This window comes from Convolutriloba macropyga, chromosome 12 (genome assembly GCF_964194025.1).
Source record: "Convolutriloba macropyga chromosome 12, txConMacr16.3, whole genome shotgun sequence".
NCBI classification, from domain to species: Eukaryota; Metazoa; Xenacoelomorpha; order Acoela; family Convolutidae; genus Convolutriloba; species Convolutriloba macropyga.
The window spans coordinates 27,396,680-27,408,827 of record NC_134479.1 but is presented as its reverse complement, the minus strand read 5'-3'; the positions used below and the strand labels follow the sequence as shown (position 1 = coordinate 27,408,827).

The window sequence follows — 12,148 nt, the reverse complement described above, 5'->3', positions numbered from 1 at the left end:
ATTTCAGTTCTTTGCAACTAAAATTGTTTGGTGTGGTTAGTTTCCTATCAAAGTTCAAGTCCACTGAACTTTTCGTATTTTTACACTTACAATTCACCGTGCAATTTTTTTCGTTTCAGATGTGGGATGGCCTTTCATAAGTATCACGGTATGCGCAATTGCCCCATTTACATAATTTTGCAAATTTTGCAAATTTACGCAAATTTTGTAAAAATGTTTTCCATGTGACAAAAATACTATTGTAAAAATTTTGTAGTTTTTGAAGGAAGTTTTTTTCAGACAAGACTCTGATACGATTATGCACTTCGTTTTTAGTCTAAAAAATCACCCGTTGATATTCAAGAATGTAAGGCAACCATTTGACCTTCGGAAAAATTGTCCTTGGTTATGTCTTTTTTTCTCAATCAAAGGGCTAAGATAAGAATCTTTCATTGAATTTCGTTGGCATATTTTTTTATTTTGTTTAAAAATAAATCCTTTTTGAGATTTTTAAGAAAAACGAAACAAATGAGCAATTTTCTTATTCTTGTGTGCAAGAAGTTTCGTCTTTTTTTGGTTTTGAGAGATATACAGCTTTAGTGTACTGATGAGTTCTGTTGTACTTTTTGTCGAGCCACAATTTATGGCTCAATTTTACTTCCAATCAAAGGGCTAGTACTTTGAATCGATTGCCCCTTTAAATAGCCTGCGTTTCTAAAGATTCCTAAATCAATCCGTCTTTTTTGTTGCCTGGTCAATATGTCTAAGTAATGACAGACGCATATGTCATCTGTTGAAGCACTAATAAATCAAATGATTTATTTTAATTTATAGCTAAATGTTTCTGACTCAATGATTTTGACACAATTTTACCCAATGAAGAATAAACACTTTCCTGTGAGTTTTGCTTGATTTTTATTTCTTTTTCTGGTTGTATGACTCAATGGGATTAATCAAAAAGAGGGATTGATGTGATTTGTGAGGTGTTTTTTTGAAAACATAATCTTTTTATTTTTTCAAAAAGCATTTTTTGTTTGTTTCCTTGTTACAACTACAACTAAATTTTTCTTTAACTTTTTAATTATTATTTTTAATTAATTTGTCACTATTTGTTGTTCTTGCTGGGGTCTAATCACTTTGTTCCGTTAATGAAATGCCCGATAGACGTTCTGTGGACTTACGAAAAATCTTAATTCTTATTTCCAGTTAATAGCTAATAGTGTTTTTAATTTGAATTCACTTTATTAGCTCTTGATGTTTTAATTTTGATTTCACTTTTTATCGAGATTACCAATGGCCTCTTAAAAGTTACAATTTTTTGTTGTTTGTTTTTGTTGCCATGGTATTTAGCGCCGCAAACTAAAAGTCATAAAGTCTTTAAATATGTTATTATATTTTATTTATTTTTGGACGCAATTTTCCAAAAGTTATCAGTGGATATCACTTTTGCCCGCAACTGGTGCTTTCTGCGCTGCCTCAATAATTTTCAAAAATGAGGTTTCCCCAAGTGTTGCTAATGAATTTTAAGAAAACTAAGCATATTAAAAAATAAGACAAACAAGTTGTGAAGAAAGAACTTCGCGGATTTTGTTAAAAAAACCGCCAATTGAGAGGTTCTTATGAAAACAGCAATTACTACTGTTGACCGTTTTATTGATATAACCAAAAAGAAAAGGGAGGAAATTGGTTAAAGACAGGTTCTATCAGAGATATCAATTGAGATGACAAATTGCTTTGGAATATTTCTGGAATTCAGTTTTTATTTGAAAGCAAATGCCTATTTTATGAACTTTAGTAACGTGGCTGAACGTAAATAACAATAAAAAATTAATTAATCGGGGGAAAAATTGTACTGTTTGTGAGTGAGTTGTACAAACGAAATCGTATTGTTGTTGAAGAAAATTGTAAAAACTGGAGTTAAATGAATTTTTTTAAAAAGTTTCCACATTGTTTTTTCTTTTTCTTAAGCTCTAGGTCAACAACTCTTAACGATTAAACAAATGATGTGTAACGAAATTCTATTTCTTGAGATTTGTGGTTGTTTTTGATGCAAAGATTATGGAATCGCCAAATATTGTAAATTAAACTTATGTTAGCTAGACTAAAACATGATGTCAGTCTTTTAACCAACCAGCCCTGATTCTGTGCACACTAACAAGCAAAAAGACTCAAAATTCTGCAAAGTTTTTATGGCGGAGATTTTTACAGGCATTTTTGTACACACTAGGACAAAAATAGGTGAACATACTTATTCGGCTAATTAACAAACATTGGTCACAAATGGCAAAAATAGGGTTATAAATAGTATAGATTGGTTACTATATTTTGGTAGATTGGTAACAAATTAACAGAATTTCGTGTTTTGGCGCAATGTTGACACTTTTTTTCAATAATAAGCGGTAACTGGATTTCAAATTTCAGTGAAATTAAACAAAATTTCTGTTAAAAAGAACACCATTAGCGTAAAAGTGTGAAATGTTGACAAAAATACCTCGAACAGAAATAAAATTGAAAAACTCTCGAATTAAAATTTTCTAAACTTCACGAACTTTTCAGTGACACCAGTCGGGACTTTATACGATGAATACATTGATCGGCTAAAATTGACTGAACAAGAAAACCTGATTTAGCATAAGTAGGATCCCACCCGCTAAGTAGGATCGGAACAATTGTTATTTTTCTAGGTAAACTGCAGATACAAGATTGCTAAACTACTATTGATAGGAGAGTACTAACTTTCTTCTCCCTTGAAATTTCCTTCTGTGTGGTCAAGTGTTCGTCAAATCACTAAGCAACTTTTATTATTTTTTATTTGATTGAGTGGACTTTTTTGTAGTTGAATTGTCGAGTCAAAATCAATAATCTTTGTCAGGATTTTTCACAAAAAAAATGTTAGCTGTGCAACATGAATTGTTCAGTTTTAACTTGTGAATGTTTGTGATTCGACTTTTAAATACCAGATATCTGTCTGCTGTAAATCATTTTTTATCTTGCGTTTTACTCAATATTATTAAAGTTTTTTTGTACGCGTATCGGTGTTTAACTCTTCTGGTACATATCTAAAATGAACTTTGATTTGTTATCAAGAAAAGCCATTTTTGCATGTAATAAAATTCACAGCTATCCACTTGATATTTTGAACTCATATTTTTACAGACAGAGTAAATTCGTGGGAAAACATGCTTGGAAATTTATCATAATTTGTTTGTTATTGTCTGTTGTCATCAACCTTTCATACCTGTTTATGAAAAGTTCAAATGACGCGTCAGGGAGTAGCAAGGAAACTCGTGATTTATTCACGCTTAAGAATGGGAGATATTCAATGATGAACCACAAATACAGTGAGATGTATAACTTTACGATTGATCGGAAACAGGATTACTGGCGTCAGCAATTGGTAAGTGAAGCAAAGTACTTTTTTCATACCTTCCCCGAGCCGCAAGATGATCAACTGGGCAAAAATGGTATTAATTTACTTGCCTTAGAAAAGTTCTATCAAGATGGACTGCGACTTAAGCGGACTACTGATTTTTAGGCTCCGGATGGATTTTAATAGAAATTACGGCACAGTACAATTGTTAATTTTGCGCTAATTTCTTTACCATCACAATGAATTTCTATCGATTAGAGTTTTTTCCATAATTCATGCGTTATTAAATTGCCTTGTAATGTCAATAACAATTCGGAACAGGAAGTGGTTAAACTAATGAATGATAGAAAACTGAGTGCGTTGAATAAATATGGTCCATCAAGAATTTTTGTATATTACAGCGAACTCAAATGAAGCCGCAAAAATGCGAGGTGCAAAAAAACGAGGTTCGTGCAATGGGCAGTTGTACATAATTTTACGCAGAGCGAACAAATAACAAAATTTTTCGAGAAAATCAACAATAATCATGTGAACAAGTATCATTAAACGGTAAAAACCAGCTACAAAGATTTCGGTTACTTTATATGATTTACCTTTATCTCTTAGTTTGGGCTGAAATTGATACATAGGACATTAAAAGGTCAACTAGCTTAAATTAAAAGTGATGCAATAAGCAAGCTAAAAACCTGCGACAAATACTAAGCGTATAAGTTGTTCCTCTACTATGTGGGATCAATCAATTCAACAAGCAGTCCTTTTTAGGTTGACGAGGGTTTGTCAGTACTTCTTACTCCGAAAAATGACAGCCAGTCGTTCATAAAACTAGACGAGCTCTTCTGGAATGACGCCAGAACTCTTTGTCAATTAGTACGTCATGGAGTCAAACAGGAAATTGCAATATTCCCTTTCATCGTTTCAGGGATGAAACTGTTTCCTTTCCATGCTATTCAAGTATTGACTTCAAATTATGAAGAGACTTCCGAGGCCAAAGACCAAAAATCGGTATATCCAGACCGCGAAAGACGGAAATTGATGCTTACGCTCAGACTATCGTGCCTTCTTCGAGTGTGCAAAGTTGTCTGAATGGTCAGACGTTCGTGCGTTCCTCCATCATTCCAGACTATGTAATTCTGAATAATACATGACACCCCCTGGTGCGTTAATTTCGGCCTGAATATATTTGTTTTTGCTCAAGCACATTATCCTGGGTTCCTTATAAATTTACTCGAATCATTAGTGTATTCGGTTTTGCCATCTTAATACGTGGGAGAAAGCATTTTAAACACGGATTTGACTTGGTTTTTATTTTTACAGTTTTTGAAGAATTTTTACCATATAAGGGAACTTTCAATGTTGCTCGTATGTATTATGTAACTGAAAATCGAGGCATTACTTTTGGCATTTAGAGTAATTAAGAGGTTATTCAAAGCCATTTTGGTATGTGAGTTCCGATATCCTTTAATATGCCAATTCGAACCTAAGAATGTTAAATTATGTAAAAGTATGGTGGGTGGAGTGAGATCGATATTGATTAAAATTTCACGTCGAACATCCTTGTTATATATGAGCTGAGTGATTTTAAAGCGCACATTGGAGGTTTTTATAGCCTATTTATTTAGGTCAAGCGTAATGTTTCACAAGAGCCGGCCTTTTAACAAGCAATAAAAGCAGTTGAGACTTCGACTTCTTGAGCCTAAAGTTTCGCATTTCTTACGAAACCAGATTTAACTTCCCAGGCTGAGGTCTCAAACTTCTAATTTGAACACAGCTAAGAAAGAATGTATTAATTGAAGTAACTTCAAAACCTTTTCAAAATTTTGCACAGAGCTTTTTTTCAAGAGAATGGAAAAAAAATTGAGGAAAAAGTTAAAAGGGAATAAAAAGAAAATTAAGGGAATTTTTTTTTCTGAATAGAATTGAATTTCTTGGAAAAATTTGGAATATTGCAGCTGACATTTAAAAAAATGGGAATTAGTTTTGATACAATTTTGCAAATTTTAAACAACATAAGCTGTAATTTGAATTCGCTGGAAATTATTGTATTTCATTCAATGTAAATACATGGCCCTATCATAAAATCTATTTATGAAAATTAGTAAAAGTTTCTGAATTTGAATTTAATTATATAACTTTCCAATGCACATCTGTGTCTGCTATCAAAGGTTTTATTTCTAGCACGCCTGAACCTTTGTACTACCTTTTGTTTTGAGGTCAACTTTGCTTTTCTTTTCTTTGTCAAAATTTAATCACAACGGCAAACAAAAAGCTTCTAGAAATAAAAATGTGTTTCAAGTGTCTACCTTTTTCTGAACCATTTGCACAGCGTTTGCAAATCGGCGTTGACGTGCAGAGAGTGTAATTTTCAGCTGTTAAAACTTTTACAAAAATCGGTCATTTTCTAAAAATTAAGGGCAAGTTAAGACTGAAATATTAAATGCTACAATTGCATCATCTCCTCGAACAAGATCAGGAAAACAATTTTTGAAGACAACTGAAAATATGTGCAAATAAAAATAATATAAAAACTGTCGTTTTTCGCTATTTTGTGCTGTGATAATTATCCATTGCATTTCAGTTAATAAATTGAGAAAAGTTCAGAAACCAAAAAAAATTTAGTATTAGCAAAAGGTAACCACTTTTTCCATTCTTAAATTTTTCATAATTTCCAAAATTTTAGATGCTTGATTTTCTGAGTTGTACATTAACGTTAATAGAATATGCTGAGTTCTCGAGCACAAATAGCAAAAATTGTTTACTTTAAATGACTTGTACAAAATTCTACTATTATTTTTTGTCCGTATCATTGTGAAAACGTACCGATCATATTCAGATATGCATAGAGTTTTATAAAATGTTTCCACCTAACACAAGGTTCTCTTAACCTGAGAGAATTGAAATTGATATCTAAAGTGAGGATTGGTGAGTTGGTTCATATGCACAAGTAATGATTGGACTTTCTAAATTGTGGTACTCTTTTATGGCTTGAATGCAATGATCATTTCTGTTTTTACCCAATTTGATTCAAATAATTTTTGATAAAAAAGAAACCTTTACTCAAAATCACTTGACCAGCATCAGGTAAGAGACTTTCCTCATATCTAAGTTTTAAGTCTAAACTTCTATCATATATAACGACTCTTTTTAATTGCTCTCGAATGAGAAGCAATTATTGTAAACCTGTGGGTCTTTTTTATGCATTTTTTTTGCTTGACCGTTTCTTCTAGAACAATCTTTGACTTCTCAAGTGACTTTTTCACGCACTTCTTGATGTTTGAGTGATTTCAAGTGCTCTCAGTCCAAAATAAAGTTAGTTCTTCAAACAAAACCAATTGTCAGAGACTTGAAGACAAGTCACTGATAGCTGAATGTTTAAACCCTCCATCGAGGTAAAATAGTCAGTATCAGAAGGTCGGAGTTCGAACTCCACCGTCGTCTGATGTTTTCGCACCCATAAAGAAAAATTTATTGGGGCTAGAGCCCCTAAATTAAATTGCGCGGCCTGTCATTCAAGAGCAATTTTTCCGACGTTAGCCGGTTTATGTTATAAACATGCAATATCGTTTTTAGTTCCTTTTATGCCAGTACAAAGGCCAACTTTTCCTCAAACAAAGAGAGACAAATTGACACTAAATTTTGTGCTTGGAAAAACTGAACAAAATATCTCATCACTGGCAACGGCAGTTTGATACAATTTTTGAGCTTTGGGAATTGTGCAAGGAAGCAGTTTCTAAATAGTTTGGAGCCATTACACTTGTGCGAAGAAGAACGGGAGTTGCTTTGAGCCCTGGATATGCGACAGAAACGACTCAGTTGTCAGCAACTTTGACCTTGAAATGAAAGCAAGTGCCATTTCATTAACTTTGTCTCTTTATAAGTCACCCTTTTATATATGTGTTTTTTTTCAATACCCGGGTCAAATTGCCCCCAAAAAAATTATGTGTTAAATGGGCTGCCATAGGATAACTTTTAAGAAAAACGCGGCTCCAACGTCTTACATCTTGCAAAGAGCCGCCAACGCGAATGAAATGATTCAAGAGTTGGGATTGCAAGGGGGGTAAGCACCCGGGTTGGACCATATCACATCTATATCAAATTCGCCTCATTGGACTGCATCACGTCTAATAATTAGTAAAGAGAGAAGGGAATGCGAAAATCAAAGAACGAAAAAGTGGTGGGTGGATTTGATTCGTATAAGAATCATGCAAAACTTAAAATTGCGTTGCTAAAACAAAGATATAATCTAAGACTCGTTTCATAGAGGCGTCACCCACAACTAAGCGTTTTACTGGAGAAAGCCGTTTTCTGTAGGAATTTGCAATGAACACAAAACTAACGGACACAGTCACCGAGACAACCGGGTTGGATGTGACGTCACAAGATGTGATTGCGGATTCGGGAGCTTTGAGGAAAGGTCGTGTCAATGTCGTGAGTGTGAAATCGATGCTACTAGTCTGGCTCTATTATCCAGAGTACGCAGAGAAGTTATATACAGTAATTATATTGTCCAGTCTATCAACTTGGGTCGCACCATACCTTCTATCCGGGATCCATGTCGGTCTGTTCAATACTTATCATGAGTCTGGGCCCTGCTCCTGGATAGTAGAATCTTTTCAGTTTTTGTCCGCACCTCCGAGGGTTAGTGGGAGCATACTGCTTGCAACCCGCAAACGAATGCAGTTTATACATTTTGAATTGGTATGTCATTGGATATATTTTGTCCTGGGGGGCATAGAGTATTAGAAGAGGCAATAGCAGAGAATTAATTTTTTGCTCACTGTTTCAGTGAAGTGAAATTTGCTCTGTTTCAGTGACGTGGGTTTTTATTGGGACTTCAAGACATACGAATATCTTCTAAAACACCAGAATGTTCTAGAATGCTGCAAAATGAGCGTCTTCAGGAACCTGTTTCCTCTAACGCCGTTCGGCTTTTTTCCCAATATACTCTTTTCTCCTTCCACAACTCCTGTGTGAACAAAATTTTCTTTTCATAAACTTGCGCAAAAATTGTGAGGCGTGCACTTGCGTTTTATTTGACACAGGAAATTCTAAGAACAAATATGTAATATTCATAACTGAAGTTCTCCGAGGAGAAAATAAGAACTGACTGTGGCCACAAAACAAATCACTCATACCTTAAAAATGTAAAGAGAGGAAACAGAAAGGGGTCAAAACAGAACCCTACAAAAACTTAAAAAAACTTTAGTTATAATCTGGGCCCTTAAGCTCTAATTTAGTTAGCGTAAGAGATAATACCGCGTTATGCAAATAATATTTAATTTATTACAAAAGATGTAAAATACTTGGAATACAACAAGATTCAATAAAATAATTTTCGTCACAAAATTGGCAAAATATTAGAAGGAAGATATGCAATAAGTACTGATTATGTTGTTTTGATAGATCACCACGCAGACATAAAAATAGGCCAGATAGCGTCTACTGTGGGGAACAACGAATAAAGTTTCGCATTTTAGTTAGCCAACTGAAGCTCTATAAGAAAACTCTAATTGAATTTAAAATTTTAAAAAATCCTATTGAAAATTACAATCAAGAGCTTATGAATTTACAAATTTAACCCAAGATATAAAAAATCAATGACACGCGTTGTTAATTTTCTTCTCGCGCCTTCTAAATTTTTTTTTACTTTTCCTGGTAAAATGGCTACAAAATGTCCTAACTTTTCTACAAATTTCCTTTTAATCCAAGGCGTCATAGGCAAAAGCGTAACCAAAATTCGCCAAGATGCTCCGTGAAACGAATTTCAGCGCTGAATCACAACATTTCAAGAATGCAACTTTTCTCTGCGCATTCTTAAGTTCGTTTCGATTTTTAAGCTGGTCATAGCAAAACTTACATGCAAAAAATTTACTCTGAAATTAATCTGAACTTAATCTAATTTTAGTCTAAATGTAATCTACACAGCTCAGTTTTACATTATGCTTGATCTATTGTCAGCCGGAACTCATGCTGAAGAAGCTATTTACATACTGAGAAATAACCCATCTACGGGTACCTATGGTTGAGAAATAGTCCTTATGCGAGTACCTACGGCTGAGAAATAGTCCATGAGCGAGTGAATACGGCTGAGAAAAAGTTCATGTACGATTAGCTGCGGCAGTAGTAGATGATAGCGACTAGAATGAGGTACAGGTGGGGGGGGGGGGGGGGGGGGAGACACTTACAAATCTCAAACCCAGAAATGATGTTCCATGACAGTTAAAGCTTATATTATTTCGAAGTAATGTAGAATATGTTTCAAATCGGAATATCACCCTGTACCTCACCCTAGTCACTATCCTCTACTTGCGGCTGAGGCGTTTCCCTGAGGACCACAATTGCGGTTGAAGAACCAAATTTGTTTCCAGAACATTCTTTTGTATTATCTATGACTTTACTCGAATCCAAAAAAATCAATGGAATGAGTATGTCCTGTACAAATTCAAAAAAAATGACTGTGGGTTTTGTTTGTACATACTGCTTAAACATTTGGCATAAATAAGCCATAATTTTACACTTACGATTTTATGTTTCAGCACTGCCTAAGCGATATTCTATTGGAGTTTAATGAATCAGTTCTGAAAGGCTATGACACGAGGGTTCGGGGGTTTTGAAACAATATTGCACCTGTATTAGGATTATAAAATCGGAGTTCTCTCACAGAGTCGAGTTAATTTTCTCGTATCTCAAATGCGCCAATAACTACCTAGCATCGGACAGTAATTATGATCTTATCGCGGGGTTGATGATCGCCTCTGCAAGATTTTAAATTAATCCCAAGGTAAAATTAAATAAATCACATTTGACGTATTGAAAATGAAATCTTGGCTTCCCTCGTCAAAGCCAAAACTTTATCTTGTAAGATCTTGCAAAAAAAATTTTATTATGCAAGATCTTGAAAACCATAGGCAATCTTGCGACTATATAAGTTTATTTTTTATAAAATTGTAGCGCTGACGATTTTAGAGTAAAGATACTGTGGATAATGATATGTTGATTTGGAAATACGTACTTAGTTACAGTCACCACTATCTTATATAGCTCATATTTGTATGTATTCCTAATGTGAGGAAATAAGCTAAGCATTTGCTCTTACTTCTCGAGATACATCGCTAAGCATCTAGCCTCCGCGCTCAGCTGAGCTTGTTTTTGTTTGCGGCTATACCTCTGCTTAGGGACTTTAATCGCCAGCAAGCGGATTATATCCTTGCAGAGTTGGAAAAAATTAATCTAATGAAAGTTCACTGATTTTAATGGTGCTGGCTTATACTGCTTGCCAGTTGGAATAGCCTGATTGACTGATTCACTATCTCGACATATACTAAGGTAATAGCAGAAAGGAATTCAGCCATATAGCATTAAATATATTTGAGTTTTGTTTTGTATATAGTACTGCTACATCTCACCCCAACTGTGAGAAAATTGAATGTTTTTTCAGTTTGTGAATATGGTTCCTCCTCTGGTTGATACAGATCTCCTTCTCTCCTAGTACCGTTTTGCTGCATCCAGTTATTGTGTTTTTCGACGCTTCTGCTCCGGCATCATTTCAATAATTTTCACTTACCAAAATGTGGGCAAAATTTGCCTCAACAAAAAACCATTTCAGGCAACCAAATAAAATCTACGCTCTTTTTGCGTTGTCGATAATAAACTAATACATCTGATTGATAAGTTGAAAATCTTAGTCCGAAACCAGAATAATAACTGTTGTTAAAAACAAAAAACAATTCAAGGAATTGATGCCTCCTGGGACAAAAAATAAATAAATAGTAGTAACAGTTAACGAAGGGAAGAAATCCTCACAATATTTAGGTATGAAATTTTTGCTGCTCGGCGCACCAGATCTGGGAGTAACATTTGCTATGGATGAAGAGATGTTGAATTGGAAATATGTACTTAGTTAAGTCATCACTATCTAATATAGCGCATAATTGTATGTATTGCTAATGTGAGGAGCTAAGCTAAGTATTAGCTCTTACTGCTCGAGCCAAACCGCTAAGCATTTAGCCGCAGTGCTTAGCTGAGCTTGCTAATGTTCGCAGCTATTCCTCTTGAATTGCCAGCAAGCGGATTGTATGTTCGCAGAGCTCTTAAAAGTATTTCTAATGTAAATCTACTGCTTTTTGTAGTGCTGGTTTATACTGCTTGCCAGCTGGCATAGCTTGATTGATTGATTCACTGTGTCTACATGTACAAAGGTAATAGCACAAAAGAATTCAATCATATAGAGATAAAAAATGTTTGAGTTTTGAATGGTAATTAGCGCTGCTACATCTCAACCCAATTTTGAGAAAATTGCAAGTTTTTTCACTTTATGAAAATGGCTTCTTCCTGGTTGATACAGATCTCCTTTTGTACTTGTATTGCTTTGTTGCATCCAGTTATTGTGTTTTTTGACACATCTGCTACTGCAATAATTCAATTATCTTCAGCTACCAATATGTGGGCAACATCTCCCTCACCAAAAACCATATCAGGCAAACAAACAAAATCAACGCTCTTTTGGCGTTTTCGATCATAAACGAATATATCTGACTGATAAGTTGAACATCGCAGTCCGAAATTAGAATAATAACTATTGGTAAAAACAAAAACAACCTTACCTACGACGGTAATTTAATAGACACGATTTGATTAAAATGGAAGCGATGATGATATGAGGAAACAGATTTGCTTAATCCCATCTTTAGTCACGTACACTTTTTCAAAGAGGTGGACGACAGTGTATCCGCTCAGACGCCTTTGTTCATATGTACTATTGTGTTCATGCTTGGTTTTTGCATCGCCATCAATTGGAAACAC

The 12,148-nt window shown here is 34.5% G+C and overlaps 1 protein-coding gene across 1 annotated transcript; it reads left to right on the top strand.

Annotated features, from left to right (window-relative positions):
• Window positions 1-3,018: 3,018 nt before the first annotated feature.
• On the top strand, window positions 3,019-8,320 carry LOC142350442 (uncharacterized). The gene is made up of 5 exons (XM_075402288.1): window positions 3,019-3,376; window positions 4,112-4,268; window positions 7,085-7,188; window positions 7,658-7,818; window positions 8,158-8,320. Exons 1-5 carry the CDS (start codon window positions 3,044-3,046, stop codon window positions 8,318-8,320), a joined length of 918 nt encoding a protein of 305 aa, XP_075258403.1. The 5' UTR covers window positions 3,019-3,043.
• The last annotated feature ends 3,828 nt before the right edge of the window (window positions 8,321-12,148 follow it).